General features: G+C 41.3%; 1 protein-coding gene across 3 annotated transcripts in view; it reads right to left on the bottom strand.

Moving 5' to 3' along the window:
* Positions 1-882: 882 nt before the first annotated feature.
* Positions 883-18,621, bottom strand: part of STON1 (stonin 1) — a 28,045-nt gene continuing 10,306 nt past the window's right edge. The window contains exons 1-5 of one of the 3 annotated variants that reach the window (XM_030448493.1): positions 17,222-17,259; positions 16,830-16,902; positions 14,489-16,482; positions 4,151-4,353; positions 883-3,766 (exon numbers count right to left, since the gene is read on the bottom strand). In XM_030448493.1, the coding sequence (XP_030304353.1) occupies positions 3,692-3,766; positions 4,151-4,353; positions 14,489-16,482; positions 16,830-16,858 (2,301 nt within the window). In that variant the 5' untranslated portion in view covers positions 16,859-16,902; positions 17,222-17,259 and the 3' untranslated portion in view covers positions 883-3,691. Of the gene's footprint in view, positions 3,767-4,150; positions 4,354-14,488; positions 16,483-16,622; positions 16,752-16,829; positions 16,903-17,221; positions 17,260-18,621 lie in introns of those variants that run through there. The other 2 variants (XM_030448496.1, XM_030448494.1) reach the window with 2 other exon arrangements.

Below are 18,621 nucleotides of genomic sequence, written 5' to 3'. Positions count from 1 at the left end.
GTACTCAATAGGAAAATCCACTGTATTCTTTCCCTTGCTATTGTTATGCAAATAAGGCAGGAAAAGGGCCTGCCAAAGTAACATTGATGTAATATAGGGCTCTGTTCAGCTTTCTGCAACCAGCTGTATCTAAGATGAGGAGTGATGTCCCCCGCTCACACACAGATTAGAACTGCCCTTTCTGGTGAGGCAAGACCAAAGTTAACTACAGTATGTGTAAAACAAGCTTGATAGATTTCTAGTGAGGGGATGAAAAAATGCTAGTTTGAAATACAACTTTATTTTTTAATCACTATGCAATCTACAAAATGTTATTACAAGATTATCAGCATGATCTGTTTATACTTACACTGACAAAAGACACAAATAACATTACATTTTCCATTAAGAATTACAGCTAGGAAATCTAACTGCAGCAGTCAGTTACTGTGTTTAGTCAACAAAAAGACAAATAAATGTAAAATAGAGGTGTGGGCATCAATACTGCACCTAAGAAGTTTGTCAAGTAAAATAAATGCAACGGAAAGCAACATGTGAAAACATGTTTTCAGATGTAAACTACTTTTGGACAATTATTATGGAATCAGGGGGTATAAAGTAAGCATAAAGACGACAGTGGCTTGGCATCATGTTCAATGGAATACAACATCATCCTCATTTCTTGAGAGCTGCTACACAGGGGCAGCCAGACCCATTGTCCCCAGTCACTGCAAACAGCTTTGACACTCAAAAACACATTTTCCTCTTTCGTGCTTTTTTTCTGGTTGGAATAAGCAAGCATTGCAGGTTGCTTACTTACTAACATCAAGAATCTTCTACGGTGTTGGTTTTTGTGGGTTTTGGGTTTTTTTCTGCCCGTTACCACTATTCCTTTTTTTTTTTTCCTTTATTCTTAGCTACCTTGATGCAGATCCCATTTTGTCAGTTAAAAAGACTTCCATTGACTTCAATGGGTGTTTGAATACAAAATTACATCAAGTACCATTTACCTACAGTAATACAATTAGTAAGAGAAAGATGAAGATAAACTTTGTCAGTTTCAAAAAATACAGCACTTTGTAAATAAGGCAAACACACTACAAAAATAGCTGTTCTCATTGATTTCCTGTTAAAATATAAAATATCCCTCCTTTGTGAAGGAAACATAGACAATATCTAAATACTGCCCTGTATTAAATGTTAGTGAAGGAAGTATCAGCATCTTATGTGACCCAATCAGTTGGAAGCATTTCAGGGACTGCAGGCATCAGCTCTGGGTAGGCAGAGGTGAGATGGAACCTGGTTTCTTGCACAATGCTGATGCCAACTCAGGGGTTATTTAAAGCTCACAGTCCTGCTAGCTGGACACTGAGCATCACAACAGCTTATACCAAGTGCTCCTCAGCTCCATTCCCCTCCACAATTACAGTTAGAATACTTACAGCCCTCATTTCTAAAGAATCAGAGCCAGTATGTTTCCTCACTACCACCTGCTGCATCCTTCACAGAAAACAGAGTATTTGCTCAGTAGGTTGTACTCAAAGGACACCAGAGATTGCAGAAGAAATACTAGAAAGGGAAAACCAGGGTGTTTCTGATTTAGCACACTGCAACAGACTAATGTGATAGGGAAAAAATAGTCAGACAACCTACGCTTTCTTTAATTAAACTTCAGTCTATTTTTAAATATTCTGAGACCAATGAATATATACATCAGTTTGAGACTGAATAGCCTTAGGCTGCACTAATTGTCGGGTCTAGTAACTTCCTGTCTGTATGGCAATATTTCTGTGGAATTAATTCCCTGTGATACGGATCCAATTCCAACTAAAGTTAATGGCAAATCTTGCAGGCCTCAGATGGAAATCCAAGAGTCTGCAACATAGATAAAGCTGTAGCTTGACCTTTTTAAGTTAACGAGTTCAGTAAGGCTGAATGATCATTTGCACCATACCATATATAACACAGATTCACTGGCAGGAAAGAAGACTTGTAATGTGGCTGTTCATCACTTAGGCCATTCCGAACAGTATCCTGTATCTTGAGCGGTCAGGATAAAACACTTTAACACTACATGGGCTTCTCAAACACATCCTGAGATACAGCAGATGCCTGACAGAAGAAAAGCTTCCTTTGCTTCTGCAGGACCTGTAACACCACCAGGTGCCAAATGCCCAAGACAAAAGAGTACCAACATGTTTCGCTTCCTCTACCTTACCAAGTAGAGAAGTTAATAGATACCATAGCTGTAACTATGGACTTCAGGAAAGTGCAGAGCTCTGCCATAATGCTGGGTATAAATACTTTGCCATAGCATACACTGCACCCCTTGGTTCAGCTGAAGTACATAAACCAAAATTAAATATGAATAAAATAAACCAAACATGGCTCGAAGGTGCTGAAGGCTTCTTCAAGTCAAAACGTCAATGGAGGATGCAACAGCTGAGACATACTTGGATCACTGCTATGCTCAAATGCTTCCATAGATTTATAATAATAAAATCCACTAATAAAAAGCAATATATAGAGAAGCCAAAATGCCATAATAGTCTTGCTGGGGCTTTGGCAATGCTATACGCATAAAAAAACCTGCCCTCAGGACTTATTATATAATCTATTACCCATTTCATTCTCAGCTTCCAAATGGAAGGAAAAGTTTATTGTGATGAAGTAGGTTCATTTTATGGCCTTCTGTTTCCTCAGAATAGTGACTTTCTCAGTGCATGTCCCCTATATTTCTACTTCCAGGGAATAACATTTATCTGTATTTTTACACAATGTTCACATAAACACAAGCTGTGACAAAATATAAAGTGAGGCAGTGCATTACTATATTTTCCTCCTCCACTAATTTCAGTTTGAATTAAGGATAATTTTAAGAAAACTGCAGAAAAAAAAATAATAACTAAGTATCAGAAGCATTTTTTTCAAATTTATCAGATTTTTTTCAGACCTGGAATTACAGCCTGCAGAAAATTACAGAGGGGATAATGGCTGAGGGGAAGCATTAAAACCTTTCCCTAAATGCCAGTAATTTCTTCAAAACACTGCTAACACATTAATAGAGACCTAGTAGCTTCAGCTGTCTGCTGAAGTGTCACTACTTCGCTTCTCTTGCAACAGCTAATTCCTGCATTGTTTCTCCACAGAGAACGCCCTCAGAGCCAGCAGCATAAAAATATCTCCCTTTGCATGCATGGAAAGACCATCTTAAAAGTTATTCAAAGCAACAGCTCCTGCAGTTTCCAAACTCACATCTGGAACTTGCATCCTAAAGGAAACACAGAGCAAATGGTAGCGACAAGCTATTTCTTCAGTTTCTGGGGAAAACACTCCATTGATGCAAACTCTCAAAGCTTTATTAAATGAAATGGGCCTGGACTGATTCATGCTTGCTGACAACCTGCCCTTTATCTCACTTGCTGCAGTACTGAAAAAGATTTGTCTAATGCTGGCACAGAAATTTCAGTCACATTTGCCATATGTTTTTTTGCTGAAGAGATTACCGTCAGTGAACCTATAAAGTGTTGGGGAGGGAACAGGAAGTTTACTTGAAGACAGGCCAGTCAAATCAGTACTGATCTGCAGAATCAAACCTAAAAGCACTAAAAAAGTTTATCCTAAAGTAGGTCACTGCTGTTCTTCTAAAAATAGAATTTCTTACGTAGATTGATTCCTACTAATACCCTATGAGAATGCCTCCTGTTCTCTTTTACTGCATTAAGCAGTTGCCAGCCTTATCTGGATCTTCTCCATCAAGTCTAATCCACTTCTTTTCAATTTCAACCTGTAGTCAGAAAACAAAACAAAAAACAAAACAGAACAGGTAGAATTAACAAATAATTGGGCACTGACAGTGTGAAATGCAGCAACAATCCAAATTAAAGCCTTGACACAGAATCAAAACATTTACAGACCAAACAGATCTCAAAACCACTACTCCCAAAAACAGCTCAGCTGAAGAAAAACAATGATGCATTTGCAGTTCTATTTTTCAGAACCATCTTCCATCAGAAAAGGAATTATTTTTTAATGATTCTTTTGCTCAAAGCCACTACCACAAGTGTATGCAAGTTATGGCAAGAATACAAAGCAAATTAGCTTTGCAAATACAGTATGGGGAGTGGAGAGGAAGAAAATGAAAACACTGAAAGAATAGCCCTAAAAATACCTGGCAATTGTAAAAAGCTTTCTGAACCACGTGTTTCTGGGGCTGCAGATCACTCTCTATGCCCAGTGACTTGACTTCTGTTCCTGAGGCACAGGTATCATGAACGACAAACTGGACAGTAGCAAATGGGTACCAATCAGATGGGATTTCCTGGTCTGATCCAAGTTCCAGTTTGTAAGAGAGGCTGTGTGGATGGTCTGAACCTTGGAAAACCAAAAGAAAAAAGAAGAAAACCACCATCAGTTAATTATATTTCCTTTGTTTACAGGGCAAGGTTAACATGCTAGCAAGAGAGCACAGCACTATCTTTTATTACTGTATTGCAGTTATTATGATAGATTATTCTATCTATAACATTTTACTACCTGGGCAGTAGGCAGCCCCTTACTCTCTGTTTCTCTGGTTCTACATACTTTTCACAATCACTGAATTGTTAATTTTGCAAATAAATTTGCAAAAGATTTACCAGATCCTCTCAGCTTCTGATTAAGAGAAGAGTATTACACACTTTGTGATTGGTTGTTAAATTTAGATTATTAGGGAAGAATATCAGTCTTCATTTAAAAATGCATTTCTAAATCTAGTAGGAAAATAAAAATTGGAAGACCCCACTGGAGCCAAGGCAGAGATGCTTCCCTGTGTCCAACAACCACTCTTTCCAGATCTCTGTCCTGCAGGAATTTTACTGTGTTTATTTCAAGTACTACAGCTATCTTGTGTAACATCTTTATTACTGTATGTCTATGGCAGGAAGATAATGATGCAGCTCAACCAACATATATCCCAGCTGCTAGCATAAGGGCTACCCCCAGTCCATTTCTGGATTGGTTTGTTATGGGAAAAGAATATACCCCATTTCTTCCAAACAAAAGTATTACTGAAATAACTGCCATGTTGTAAAGCAGTCATGAAAGGCTCCCATACAGTGCAGCATACTCTAAATTACTTCAATACAACCTTAAAAACTAGAAACCACTTGCTTAAGCATTTCTTCTGCGTGGCAGTGCTAAGGGAAAGCATTTGTCTTTCTCCTAGCACACAAGAACATGAGGGGGAAAGCCTGATTTACAAAGAAACCCAGGTCTGCAGGCTCACTAAATGCATGAAAGCAGGATATATATATACATGATACATATAACATGTGGCTTGTGATGTAATAGCATAATATAATGTAATATAATAAAACTAATCCATTATATTGCAGCCTCCTCCCCAAATTCTTTAGGGCAAAAAGTTGTAATTGCGTTCTTTTCCTCCTCTCTGGGATTTTAAGAATCACCACAGGCAACTAACTTCCATTAGGCTGCTGACAGAAAAAAAGCAGAAAAAGGATTGGCCATATTTTGTCAAAGACAAGCCTGGCAGTGTATATTTAGCTTTCATCCATTATACTGAACAGCACCTCAAAGTTCAAGCAAAAATGTCCCATTCTTTATGCACCCACTTCCTCTGGTGGCATGAATCAATTTTGTACTGAAATGAAGGAAATACTGAAGATGGAGTTGACATACACTGAGCTTTATACATCCCACAGGAAAAATGTATATACCTAAAACCCTCCACATCCACAGGCTCACAGGCATTTCATAAGGCAAAAATAAAAGAAACAAGCTAGGTCTCCATTGCTCTTGGAAGCCTTGGGCTGGGTCCATCCTCTGGTCTGTGCTGCAGGTTTTTCCTGCAACCTGCCTCACAGCCTGCCTGAGAAAGGTCTGACTTTAGGAGACAATTTATATTTGAGCAGTCTGATGGGCAGACTTGTGTCAAACACACTTCTCTGACTTCACAGGAAAAGTCTAGTACATTGAAAAGTCCTCCAGATTTTATTCCAAGATGAGCACAGTCAGTGGGTCTCCAAAACTCAATGCTTAAAGAGCACAAGTCATGCTTGTCTTAATCATACTCACTAAAACATTTCACAGTTTATTGTTTATTACTAATTATATTACTAAATTGTTTATTACTAAATTATTGTTTTACTAAATTATTGTGTTACTAAATTATTGTATTACTAAATAAATATTGTTTATTACTAAATATATTACTAATCAATTAGTAATTACTTCCCTTTTCCTTGCTGTTACACTCAGCAGTACAGTTAAAACTTGACTGTCTGGAATATGAGATGAGGGAAGGAAGATGAAGAGGAGAAAGAAAGTGTCCTTTGGATTATCACCACTAAACTTAAGACAGGCTAGGTCTCCTATCCTTTTTGTTACTCCTTTTTTCCATGTTTACAATGTAACAACAACAATCAGTAGCTTAAAAAGCTGATTGCTGACTGCAAGTGTTTTCTCTGTTTGGTTGACGCGAAAGGCGTGCAGACAAAAATACTGCAGCATTTACAGCCACTGCTTTGGACAAGGGGCATGTCACTGGACAAGTGCATTCCTTCACCATCTGGACTTTTCAAGTGGCTGATTAACCTGCCACCCTTGCAGGCTTGCTTCCAGCAGTACATTACATTCAATCCTTATCCCAAATGCTGCCTTTTCACATAGCTACTTGTAACGTTCAGCAAAAACTGAACTGGGTTTCTGACAAAAATCTTGTGAGCACAGCAACCAGAGTCCTGCACCATGGAAGAGTATTAGCCACAGGCCACAAAATCTACCAGAAGTCTTTAAATAAATGTGTATTGTGATGGAGAGCCAGCAACCATTCCCCAGATGGGACTAGCTGTTTCTGTCTACAAAAACACAACTCAAATACATGCTTATAAGGAACTGGTTACAGAAACTGTAGGAAGAGGTAATACAACTTGCACACTTACATGCAAAGGCAGAAACATGACAGTGATTGGTAGGGAACACTGCAACAAAATATGTGTAGGTCCTGGTCTGGGGAATGAAGCTCCCCTAAATAGATTGACTACGATAGCACCTCTAAGGTGAGTAGGGAGAACGGGGTGCCCAGAAATGGCCATCACCAAGACTTGCAGAAGGAAGGAAACCTAACCAAGCAGGACAGGACAAAGATCAGATAGAAAAACCTCTTTGAAAACCCTCACCCTTCTTGAAGACTTTGCAACCTACCTGCCTCTCCAGTAAAGCATAATGCTTTACAACCCACAAACAGTTAAAAAATTACAACCACCACCCAAATCATTCTGTGAAATCATGGCCCATGAGGAAAACAACAGTAACATCACCTCCTTTTTATGGAAAAGACTACCTCTTACTTCATTTGCACATGATTCAGCGTCAGAGTCAAGCTATACGGCAAAGCTGCCTACGGGGGTGGAGCAGGACATACTGACTGCAATTTGTGTTAAATCAGTGCTACCAGCATGTGCAAAACACCAATCACACCTTAAAACACACCACAGGGCACTACAGCACCAAGATACTCAGCCTGCAAACACATAAAGGTCTTAAGCAAAGCAGTGTAATTTCAGGGGCACACAGCATGTGACAAAAGTCTCAGGATGCATACAATACACAGAGAAAGGTACAACTATACCACTGGGCACTTTACTGAAAGAGGAGGGAACACAGTCAGAAACAAGTATTACAACCACCTGCCAGCTCTTTGAGAAGGAAGTTGGAGGAGATATCAATTTGACACGTACAGTGACAGGCAGATCTCTACAACTCTGTAAAAACCCTTGGGGTGTTCAGTCTGGAGAAGAGGAGGCTCAGGGGAGACCTCATCACTCTCTACAACTCCCTGAAAGGAGGGTGTAGCCAGGGGGGGGTCAGTCTCTTCTCCCAGGCAGCTATCAGTAGGACAAGAGGGCATGGACTTAAGCTCTGCCAGGGGAGGTTTAGGTGAGATATTAGGAAGAAATTCTTTACAGAGAGGGTGATCAGGCATTGGAATGGACTGCCCAGGGAGGTGGTGGATTCTCCATCCCTGGAGGTTTTTAAGAGACTGATGTGGCACTCAGTGCCATGGTCTGGTAACCACAGTGGCAGTGGATCAGGGGTTGGACTTGATGATCTCAGAGGTCCTTTCCAACATGGATGATTCTGTGATTCTGTGACACAGGACTGCTCCCCGATTTTCTGCTGGTCCAACCCCATTTCTCCTGCACTAATATTCTTTTGGTTCATGGTTCCTCTTCAAGACTTCCTGGACACAGTGGAACAAGCTCCCTGTTGGGATGGGCCTCTCCACACCCTTGAATCTGCCATCATTCCAGCAACGGTTGTGGTGACAGCAACACCAGTGGGTGAAGGGGACCAGAAGCAACACTTCATTCCACAGCCAAACTGTGAAATGTCACCCCCTCTGTGGTACCACAGCCCGCCCAAGCTGTGCTCCTCGTGGCTCCCAAGGCCTGCTCCGCATTCTAGTGGTGGTGCTTGGCAACACACATACTTGACTTGGTCTTTGTGCTGTTTGCTGGGCTGGGATGCAGAGACTGGACAATGTCAGACACAAGTGAAGGGTCCTTCATTGCAGAAGTTGAAATATTAAGATGGCACATGATGCCCTGGCCAGGAAACTGGCACGCTGTACCTCTGAGGCTGACCAAGGATCTGAGGTGAAAGGGTTTGTCCAAGTGCAGTAGCACTTTGTCTGGAGTCTGGAGGAAAAGGGTATTAATCTAAAGGTTTTAGAGATCAAATACAGCATCTTCCTGTTGTGGGAGAGAGGGTAGTGGAGAAACAAGTAGCAACGGGAATTGTCTGGAAAATTATTTTGTCTTCTGAGAAAGGGAAGCCAGGAATAACCACTGCTTGGATTTTTTCTGGAATGGTATGGTAAATGTTGCCTGGCAGATATCCACTTGAGCCCAGGTATAAATGGGCCATGTGCTTTGGCTAAAGGTTCCCGCATTAGACGTGGCAATGTTGTGGTTCAGAACGATACAACACTTGAAAAAAATCTGAGTTTATATTCCAGCTAACCCACTGATGTATATACGTGGAATTGAAAATACATGTCTCTTGAAAATATGTCTCTTGAATCACTTTTTTTCCCTTCTCTCTTCCTGCTTGCAATTAACGTATTTTTACCTCACCGTATGCCTGACAGACACCTAAAAGATAAGATTGCTTATCAGGTCGCCTCCTGGTGCATGGTGGAGACCAAAAACAATGAAAGTCGCAAGACATCAAAAGACAAAAAGATAAGGATGACTCAACTCCGGGAAGTCTGGAAATCTGTATGTATCAGGGACTTATGCAATAAAGGGATCCCTCTTTCTTTTTGGGGTATAAAAAACCCTAGGAAAAAAGGAAAAAGCAGCAGCTTTTCTTCTAGACGCCCCCTTCTCTCGATACTTCGACTTCAACTACGAGACACCTCCAGCTGAGGAACAGAAAAGCGACGGATCCTTCACAAACGAATACAGCCTGAGGCCAGGGCCGGCAGACGGTGATAACATCTTGATTACTCCCTTTGTCTCCTTTCTCTTCTTAACGACCCTTCTCTCCAAAGTAGCTAATCGTATAAATCTTAAAACAAATCCTTGTAACTTGTTTAAATACTAAAGCCTTGTTATTTTTGTTAATTCACACGTCGTCTATAAGTAGTGGCTGATTTTTTCTCACAATCAAAATACAAATAACTCGGATCGTAACACCCACACCCATGACGTGGTCTTCGTGTTGAGACCTGATGAGTTCTGGGGTCCTTTCTTTCTCCCAGGTGGTAACCTGCAAAGGCAGAGATTTTAGCTTTGGGATCTGGGTAAGACTAATGCACTGGGTCCTCTGGAGCAGCCTCCACCAGACCCTTTTGCTTACTCCAAAAACACAGGGTTCCCCCCAGCCCATCTGCCTGCTGTACCAACATCAATGTCAGAAGGAGGGACTCACCACTTGCAGAGAAGTTCCTCTGTCCACTCCTGGGCAGTGACAGAATCATGAAGCAACTTCCCGTTGGCTGTCAGATGCTGGAAGTGTTCATCCAGCTCTTTGGAAGACAATAAGCATTGCCTTAGTTTTCACCTAAAAACTTGCCAGTCCTTGACACCTCTGCAGTGTGAAACAGTTGTTCCCCAGGCCTTGTATTACACTGGATTTGGAAGAAAGAATGCATGTACAAGAGCCTTTTGCAAAAAAACCCCTACAATGCTGAATAAGCAAGATGTCAGCCAGAAAAGAGAAAAGGCAGTGTGGTGTGGGAAGACAAGAAGGATGAGGCAGGCATGGTCTGAGTCTGTGCTGGTGCACAGTAACACGACACAGTAACAAAATGACATATTCAGATGTGAGCCCAGCTGTCAAAAATGTGGCCCATCAGGCATCATGGAGACATGACAATCTGGCCTGATGGAACTGAATCCCACCTCGAGGGCAACCAGGTAATTCTGGGAGATAACTGAGCTTTTGCTAGCTAACATAGGAGACCTGGGGTTAAGGTATCTATGCAACTTGTTATGACTGTGAATTCAGAGACCTAAGCTTTTCCTGTTTTACATCTGAAAATTTGGCTCTCCTAAAAATGTTCCAAGTTCTTACTCTCTTTCTCTGAAAAATAACATCCAAAAAAGACAAAATAAAAAAGTAAAACTATGAAACTGGATTCAAAGTATCATTCAACATTCATATAGTACTTCACACACAGACATTAATAATCTAATTTTGCTGTGTTTTCTCACACTATTTATCCCTTATTCTCCTCCATGGGTAGCATGCAAGCAACCTTGATCTGAGAAAGACTCATGAAGCCAAGAAACTTAGGCCAAAAAAGTGTGCTAGTTATTTTAGTTAAGCAGTTAACTAGTAATCTATCTGTGTCAAAATAGGTTCAGTTTTGAAAGTCTTATTTTGAACATGAAAAAATCAGCAATCTCTAAGAATGGATTTATCCCTGCAGCTATGTTTAAATGGGAGTATTTTACCCTACCTTCTGGGAGAAATGCATAGGAAATAGGGGAGTGGGTACCACCATCAACAGGCAGCTTGCAGTGGTGCTGATGCCAGAAGGAGGGGGCTGGGCAGAGGTGAAGCCCACCTGACAAAGTGATGGCTTGGAGTTTCCACCTGGGCAGTTTAGAAAACAAAAAAAGAGGCTGCTGAAGAGGGGGGCTCGATCTCATAAATGTAGATTTGCAGAAATTTCATTGGATCAACCCTTCAAAGTCTACTTTTTTTTTTTTTTTTTTTTTTTTCTTTTTTTTTAATAATGCTAACACTCAGTCTACAAATTATCCACTTCTATATCTGAATTATACCAGGCACCTTTTAAAAATCTGGGATATCTTGCCACTCTCAGAGACTTTACTTGCTCAGCATTCTTCCAAGGAACCCTAAGCCGGACCCAGTGGATACTAACATATTTTGAGGTCTATAAATAGTCACAACATAACTCTTTTTGTTTAAAAAGCCTTGGACAAAGGCTTTTTGAAAGTAAAAGCCTTGGCATATTTTTCTCCCTGGGGTAAACATATTATGAAAGTTTACATATTTCTATTAGTTTGACTGCCTCCAGATTTTTGGCATACCTTGGGACAACTCTATTTTTAAACTCTTAACTGTGTACAGAAAATCTGATAGGCTTAAATTTGGCCAGGCAGTATTTCTACCAAACTGTTTTTAGAAGTGTATGAACATTTCAGGGATACAAATGATTTTTCAGATGTCAGCCAGAGGAATTATTCAAGTGACAAAAGCTTAAGGTCCTGGTAAAAAATAATGTAAAGCTCTAGAATGCTACAAAAAATGGTTCTTACTTTTAGATAACATAATCTGAAGTTAATTGTGCACATCAAATCTTCAAGGTGAACAAACTGCAGGGAATTAAAGACTCTGGAAGATTTATAATCTTTAAAATTGCCTGACTAAAATGCTAACTTAATTTTGCAGAAGTAAACAAACATTAAGTAGAAAAGACTATTAAAATCTACCCAAACACTCAGTCCTGTTAAGCACTGGGAAAACAAATGGGTCACAGCAGCACAGTGCAAATCCCTGAAGCCCAGAGTGCATGACACACATATTTACAGATGTTAGAATCACAGAATTATTTAGGTTGGAAAAGACCTTTAAGATCACAAAGTCCAACAATTAATCCAGCACTGGATTACAGAAACATTTAGGTTGGAAAAGATCTTTAAGATCATCAGGTCCAACCATTAACCCAGCACTGCCAAGTCCACCACTAAACCATGTCCCCAAGCACAACATCTACAGATTCTTTAAATATCTCTGAGGATGGTGACTGCACCAGTTCTGTGGACAGCCTGTTTCAGTGGCCTGACAACCCTTTCAGGGATTAATTTTTTCCTGATATCCAATCCTTGGCACACCTGACACAGCTGGAGAAGAGACCCACACCCCCCTCACAACAACCTTCTTTCAAGTAGTGGTAGAGACCCCTTTTTTCTTCAGTCTACACAATCTCAGTTTCCTCAACAGCTCTTTCTAAGACTTGTTCTCCAGACCCTTCACCAGCTTTGCTGCCCTTCTCTGGACTCACTCCAGTACTCCCACGTCCTTCTTGTAGTAATGGGTCCAGAAATTAACACTGAGGTGAGGAAGACCTCGATTTTGAAGATCTGAAGAATCTGAAGATTCTTCTGCTCGCTCATTCTCCCATGTCTACCCATGAACATCTCAGCCTGCCCTGTCCGTTTTCCAGTCACTTCTACCCTTCCCATACTCCCTTAATGCCTACCTTATCTTCCCTCTCTGTTGTCTCTCTGCCCTACCCATTAGTTCTAGCTTAGCTCCCTGTCTTGTGTCAATCTGGCAGCTAATGCTGCATCTCCTGCTGCCCATCGCTTGGCATCCTCTCCCAGCAGAGGGTGAGATACCCAGGTTACAAGCAGCAAGCAAAAGGGAGAGCTCAGCCAATTCAGGAGGAACCATATGGCATTAGCCATAGGTCCAAGCTGACCACAGCTTTTTTCCAAAGCAGAAAAAAAAGGGGGAATAACAGATACAGCACTCACGAAATGTCATTTCTGAATCTGACCACAGCAGTGTTTGTGCTGCTCCTCCCACAGTGTGCCATCAATAGAAACTGGAAAGCAAAACTGCTCAAGGGTTGAGAGACCTCAATGCCTAAGCAAGGCCCAGTCTGTGCAGAAAAGGGGACAGTATTTCCATGCACCATCATTAGTAAAAATACCAGCCCTAGGCTGCCAGTAGCCACACAATAATTCATACTTTTACAGCTGCCACAAAATGCTTTTGTGCAAAGGGATGCTTTTAAATCATAGAATCATAGAATCATAGAATAGGCTGGGTTGGAAGGGACCTCAGAGATCGAGTCCAACCCTTGATCAGCTACCGCCACAGTCACTAGACTATGGCACTGAGTGCCATATCGAGTCGCTTTTTAAATGTCTCCAGGGACGAAGAGTCCACCACCTCCCCAGGCAGCCCGTTCCAATGTCTGATCACCCTTTATGCTGTTTTAATACCAAAAGCAATCTATTCCACATACAGGCTCAGGATAATATACTCTTTTTCTTTTCTCCTGCCTCAATATTTCTGTCAATCTCTTACCGCTATCACTGAAATATCAATCAGAATTCACGTATCAAATACGAAAGTGTAAAAAAGAAAAAGTCACAATTATCTAAACAGCAGATCAGATTAAATATAATTTACAATCAGTTAAAAATTAGGAAAATATATCCTCAGGGGTCTTTTTTGCCTTTGCTCTTTTTTCTAATAGTTTTGAATGATAGTTTTGAATAGGTGTAAGCAGATAAGTCAACTTAGTACTAACATACCTGGAGTCAGGACTGAAGAAGATTAAATCTTTTCTGGGCTTTTTAAAGAGGGAAGTAGTTCAGACTTCTTAAAAGTACAGATTTTACAGATATTTTAGGCAAATTGCTTTAAAAGATCCCCTTATCTTACACAGATCCCTGAAGTCTCAAACATACATAATGCACAGCCAGCAAGAGAAATAGGAGACAACAACAGCCTTTGCAAAAGCACAGTCACCTTGCTACAGCAAGTTTGGCTGGAATACCATGTAGTTATGTACCCTGCCTACCAATTCTTAACTTACACTAAAAAGCCAATATGCAAAAGTTACACCACTACCTTTTCTACTAACTGCATGATACTGGGTGAGCAAAGCATTTTCCTTGCCAGTGTTTGCTTCCCATCCTACCACAGCTTGGTTGGTATACATGAAGCATATACCTTTCCCTCTTATTACAGATTTGAGGTTTACTCAGAATTATGAGATCCTCTCCCATGACACCACAGCCTTACAACTACTGCCAATAATACATCCGCTTCCATCAAATAAGTTAGGAAAACATGCTTTAAAAACAGATAAATAAGGCTGTATTATCTTTTTCCCAAAAGGTAAAATTCCACAGATAAAAATCCAAGCCACCGAAGTCGATGGAGCTACACAAGCATTAAATCAGTGAAAATGTGCACCCAAACCCATCATTTCATAGTGCAGATTATTTACTTGAGTTTTTATCTGGAAGCCTGTCTATCTTCCACACAACAGCCCTGTAAGCACTCTCATATTTTGCCGTTCCAACCGAGACTTGTATTATGGGATCAGATTCAACCTCATGTGAAGAGCCAAGGCAGGCTCTCCTGTTCATTTTTGCTTTTAGGGACTTCTGCCGTTGGAGGTTCATGGTCCAAAGTGCTTTGACCCACTGCGTGGGAACGGGAAAGTGTATCATTACATTTTCACAGTATTTCACAGGCAGCAAATGGGCTGGGACCAGAGCAGCTGAAGACATGTTTATAAATGCCTGAAGTTCAACGTATGCCCCCTGAACTACTACTGCAGCCTTCAAAGAAAAGGGAAGTTCTTGCCCATGATACTGTGTCCTGAAACGCATCAGTTCCAGCCTGTAGGCATCTGGGGGTGTAAACTTAATAATTCGCAATTTTTCAAACTCCTGCACTTTGACACAGTTGTGGAAATGGCAATCCAGAATATCGATCCATTTTTTCTCCTCCTCCTTCTCAAAGTAACGCTCATCCCTCCTCTGGAGCTCCAGGTCATTCAAGGTGAGAAAGCAGTCAGTACTTCCATTCACAAAACACAAGCAGTAAATGTGTGTGATGACAGCACTTTCTACCAGTTTTCCTTCTGCCTTAGTGACCTTCCCCCAAAAGTTATCCACTATTTCCAGAGTAATTTCTTGCTCTTCATAATTCCTCTTTTGTCTAGAAACAGTAGGAAGCTTCATAAGCTCTTCCTCAACTGTTACAAGGAAATCAGTGAAGTCATTATAATCTGTGGTGCCCAGCTTTAACATCTGCTCAACCTCCGGCTCATGGATCACTTCAACTTTGGGATGATACCTCCTTTTCTCTGTGTAAGACACGCATTCAATCTTCACGGTATGTATTTTTCCTGAGACATTATAGCTCTCTAATTTAGGTTCGGACAGCTTGCAGTGTGGCTGCAGCTGGAATTCCTTGAAAGGTTTCTCCAGGCCCTTTTCATAATACATCTGCAGCACACCTCCAGCTAGGACACTAAGGTAAATAGGGCCCCATTGCCGAGATGACATCATGTTCTTTTTTTCAGGAATCCTCAGCATGAACGGCCATCCATCTGCTTTCTGGCTCTTGAAGAGGCTGCGTGGGACAGCAGAGGAGACCTTGTGCCACGAGTGAGCATTGGAGGTGGGTGAGCTTCCCACAGCATTGCAGCCATCAGCTTGCAGGTGTTCAAGCCTCTCACAGATGTAGCTGTAGGAGCCCTGGTTAAGGCTTTTCTGATCATGGCAAGTCTCTTTGTCTTTAGGATGACAGATGCTCCTGTTAAGAGCTTTGTCCTTCCTATACATGCTAACATTAGCTGGTGATGTGCTGAGCGAGCATCCTTGTGTCCAAAAGGGACTGGAAAAAACACAGTCACTCTGGAAGTATGGGAAGCGCCCCAGTGCCGATGACAGCTCTCCTAACTCTTCACAGCTTCCTGGTGGATTAGGGCTTCCTTCCTCTCTTGATTCGGAGATTGCAACCTTAACCAGATGGTCATTAGGTGAGGTGTTCAAAGAAAGGCTGCTGGGTTTCTGAGCAGTCAGGGATGGACAAATCCCATGTGATGGAAGAAGGTTAATGTTAGATGGCCATTCAGGGATGGGACAAAGGATGTGAATCCCAGGCTTTGGGATGCATGGACTTACTGGGTAGTCTCTGGTAGGTGTAGTAAGTGGAGAGTTACTGGGGGGTCCAGGACTCAGGTAGAAGTCAACTACAGGAGAGGATAGTGGAGTGCTACCTGTAGAAGATGACCTACTTGAAGACTCATGCACACTAGAGAGGTTGAGTTTAAGGCCATTTGCTTTACAACTAGTCTGATTATCAACTGATTTCTGAGGTGACTGGAAGAGTGGCTCATCATCAAAGGTGACCCAATTTGCTGGATTTGTGGAACACATCTTGTAGGAGAAACTTGAGGCACTTTCACATGTATCGCCCACAAAACATCTACAAAGAAACAACAGACATGAGGAGAAATAAATTCTCTTGATAGTCAAAATGAAGAAACCCAACCCTTTTAACATTCAAACAATGAAAATTTTAAAATGTGCATGCAGTTCACAAATCCAGTGCACTTTTTGTTTTACCTATACAATCTGAGACAGCCATGTAGAAAGAGATGAACTGTCCATTAATCCCCACTGTTTGCCTGGACTGAGGATATAAGGGAGACCTAAGCTCTATGAGCTGTTCAGAGCATCTGATGTATGCAGCCCCTAGATGAGAGAAAGCAGTAAGTCCCACGGCCATACAGGATGGCTTACATAACACTTCAAACTATGCACCTCGTGTACCTTGTGATATGGGCAGAGATTTTCCTCATGTGAAGGCCCCTGCTTCAAATGAGGTTTCCCCTCCTTCCCCCTGCTGAAGAAAACACTATTTTACTGAGAGTTGTGCAGCTGTTTCCAAAAAGAAAAAAAAAAATAATTAGGAGGGTATAAGGGGATTATTTTATTTTGGCTGAAAAGCTTTGGCATCACAGTGCAGACGGCAAAGGTACATGTACTACAGCCATCAGCACAAAACCAGCCCTACAAGAGAACGTGTGCAATGAGTGGCCACATCCTGAGGTCTCTCCAAGACAGACATTCTCCTCCTCCAAGGGCCACAGGTGACATGGCAACTGCATGAACATCCCCAGGCGAGAGGCAGTGAGAAGTGTGTTGTAGACACCAGAACTGACCTGCAACTCATCGCCTGCTCCATGCTGCTATCTGAGATGCCTCCTGCCAGGAGCAGGATGCACAGATTAGTCACAGATGTTTTCCAGACCTTGGCAGGAATTGCTTCATTTCAGTTCCTTCAACCCTGATTTACACTCTTAGAGACTGCACATGTTAGAGATGGAGAAAAGAAGTAGGACTTATAAACAAGAAAGTTAGCCCTGAAGATGAACAGTGCATCCCTGAGGGAGAGACTGCAAGCATTTACCCAAGATAAAACACTGATGAAACAACAGTAAAGTTCTTTAAACCAATTAATAAGCTACACTTCATGAAAGTACCTTTGGTAAAGGGCTAAGTTAGATGTCCTCAGAGCAGGACTGCACTCAGTGAAGAATTAATCTTGCCTTGGTGGTTTTAAACCATGCACAGTAATGTAAATGCTCACTGTATCCTTATGCAGGGTATGTTGTCCACAAAGTTTTTCCCACCACTGCTCCTGACTGATGAAGTAGTCAGCAATAAGCTGCTAATGACTGAGGAGGAATCAGGTACAATGAAGCACCACACAACACATATAAGCATCATTCATTTGATAAAAATTTATTCCTGTTATGAACTCAGGTTTGCCTGAAAGCACAAGGAAGGCTGAGTTCATACAGAGAAAGCCACCTGTATGTATGGTACTCTGCTAATTAAGATTAGATAACAATGACTTGAAGCAGCCAGCCACAGTGAGACTGTTTATTAATTGCACAGCACTACAGTATATAATCATGTCACCCCAAAAGCCATTCTTTATCTATGTTTAGAGAACAGTTCATTTCTAGTGATGCCAGAGTTCAGTCAAGTGAAATCTTATGCTACAAATCATCATTTTTAACATGTCCCTATTATTTCTTGGCCAGTTTATAGCCATTAAGAAAGCACCATAAACCGTGGCATGGCACTCTGCAGCAGAACAAACAACAGCTTGCAATGGAGGAGGACTCTGGTCCTTCATTATTTTTTGAACTCTCAACCCTTTTGTTCAGTGAAAATATTTGGACTGAGCTAGTTATTTTATAAGGACCCTCCTCTCCACTTACAGACAGACAGAAAGGAACAAACAACTTCTAAATTACTGCCACAGCTCAGACACACACAGCTACCAGTGTGTGGTATACTACACAACTTCACCCACACAATCATTTCATCAAAACACTGTAGCAATGGAAAGGAAAATCACAGCTATTTGTCTCTGACTTGCTCATAATTTTTTCCTCCTGTTCCACACCCTTCTCCTCCTTTCCCTCTGGTTGCTGGCACCACTCTTTCAGCAATATATAATGAATATTTCTAGATTGGGAGTTGGGAGATTTTAGTTCTAGATTGGGAGGCTGCCATTAAGAACTCCTCAGGAGTTTACAAGAAATAAGCA

The sequence above is a fragment of the Calypte anna genome, chromosome 3 (assembly GCF_003957555.1).
Source record: "Calypte anna isolate BGI_N300 chromosome 3, bCalAnn1_v1.p, whole genome shotgun sequence".
Classification (NCBI taxonomy): Eukaryota; Metazoa; Chordata; class Aves; order Apodiformes; family Trochilidae; genus Calypte; species Calypte anna.
Note: the sequence above shows the minus strand (reverse complement) of the source record. Positions and strands in the feature narration are given on the sequence as shown.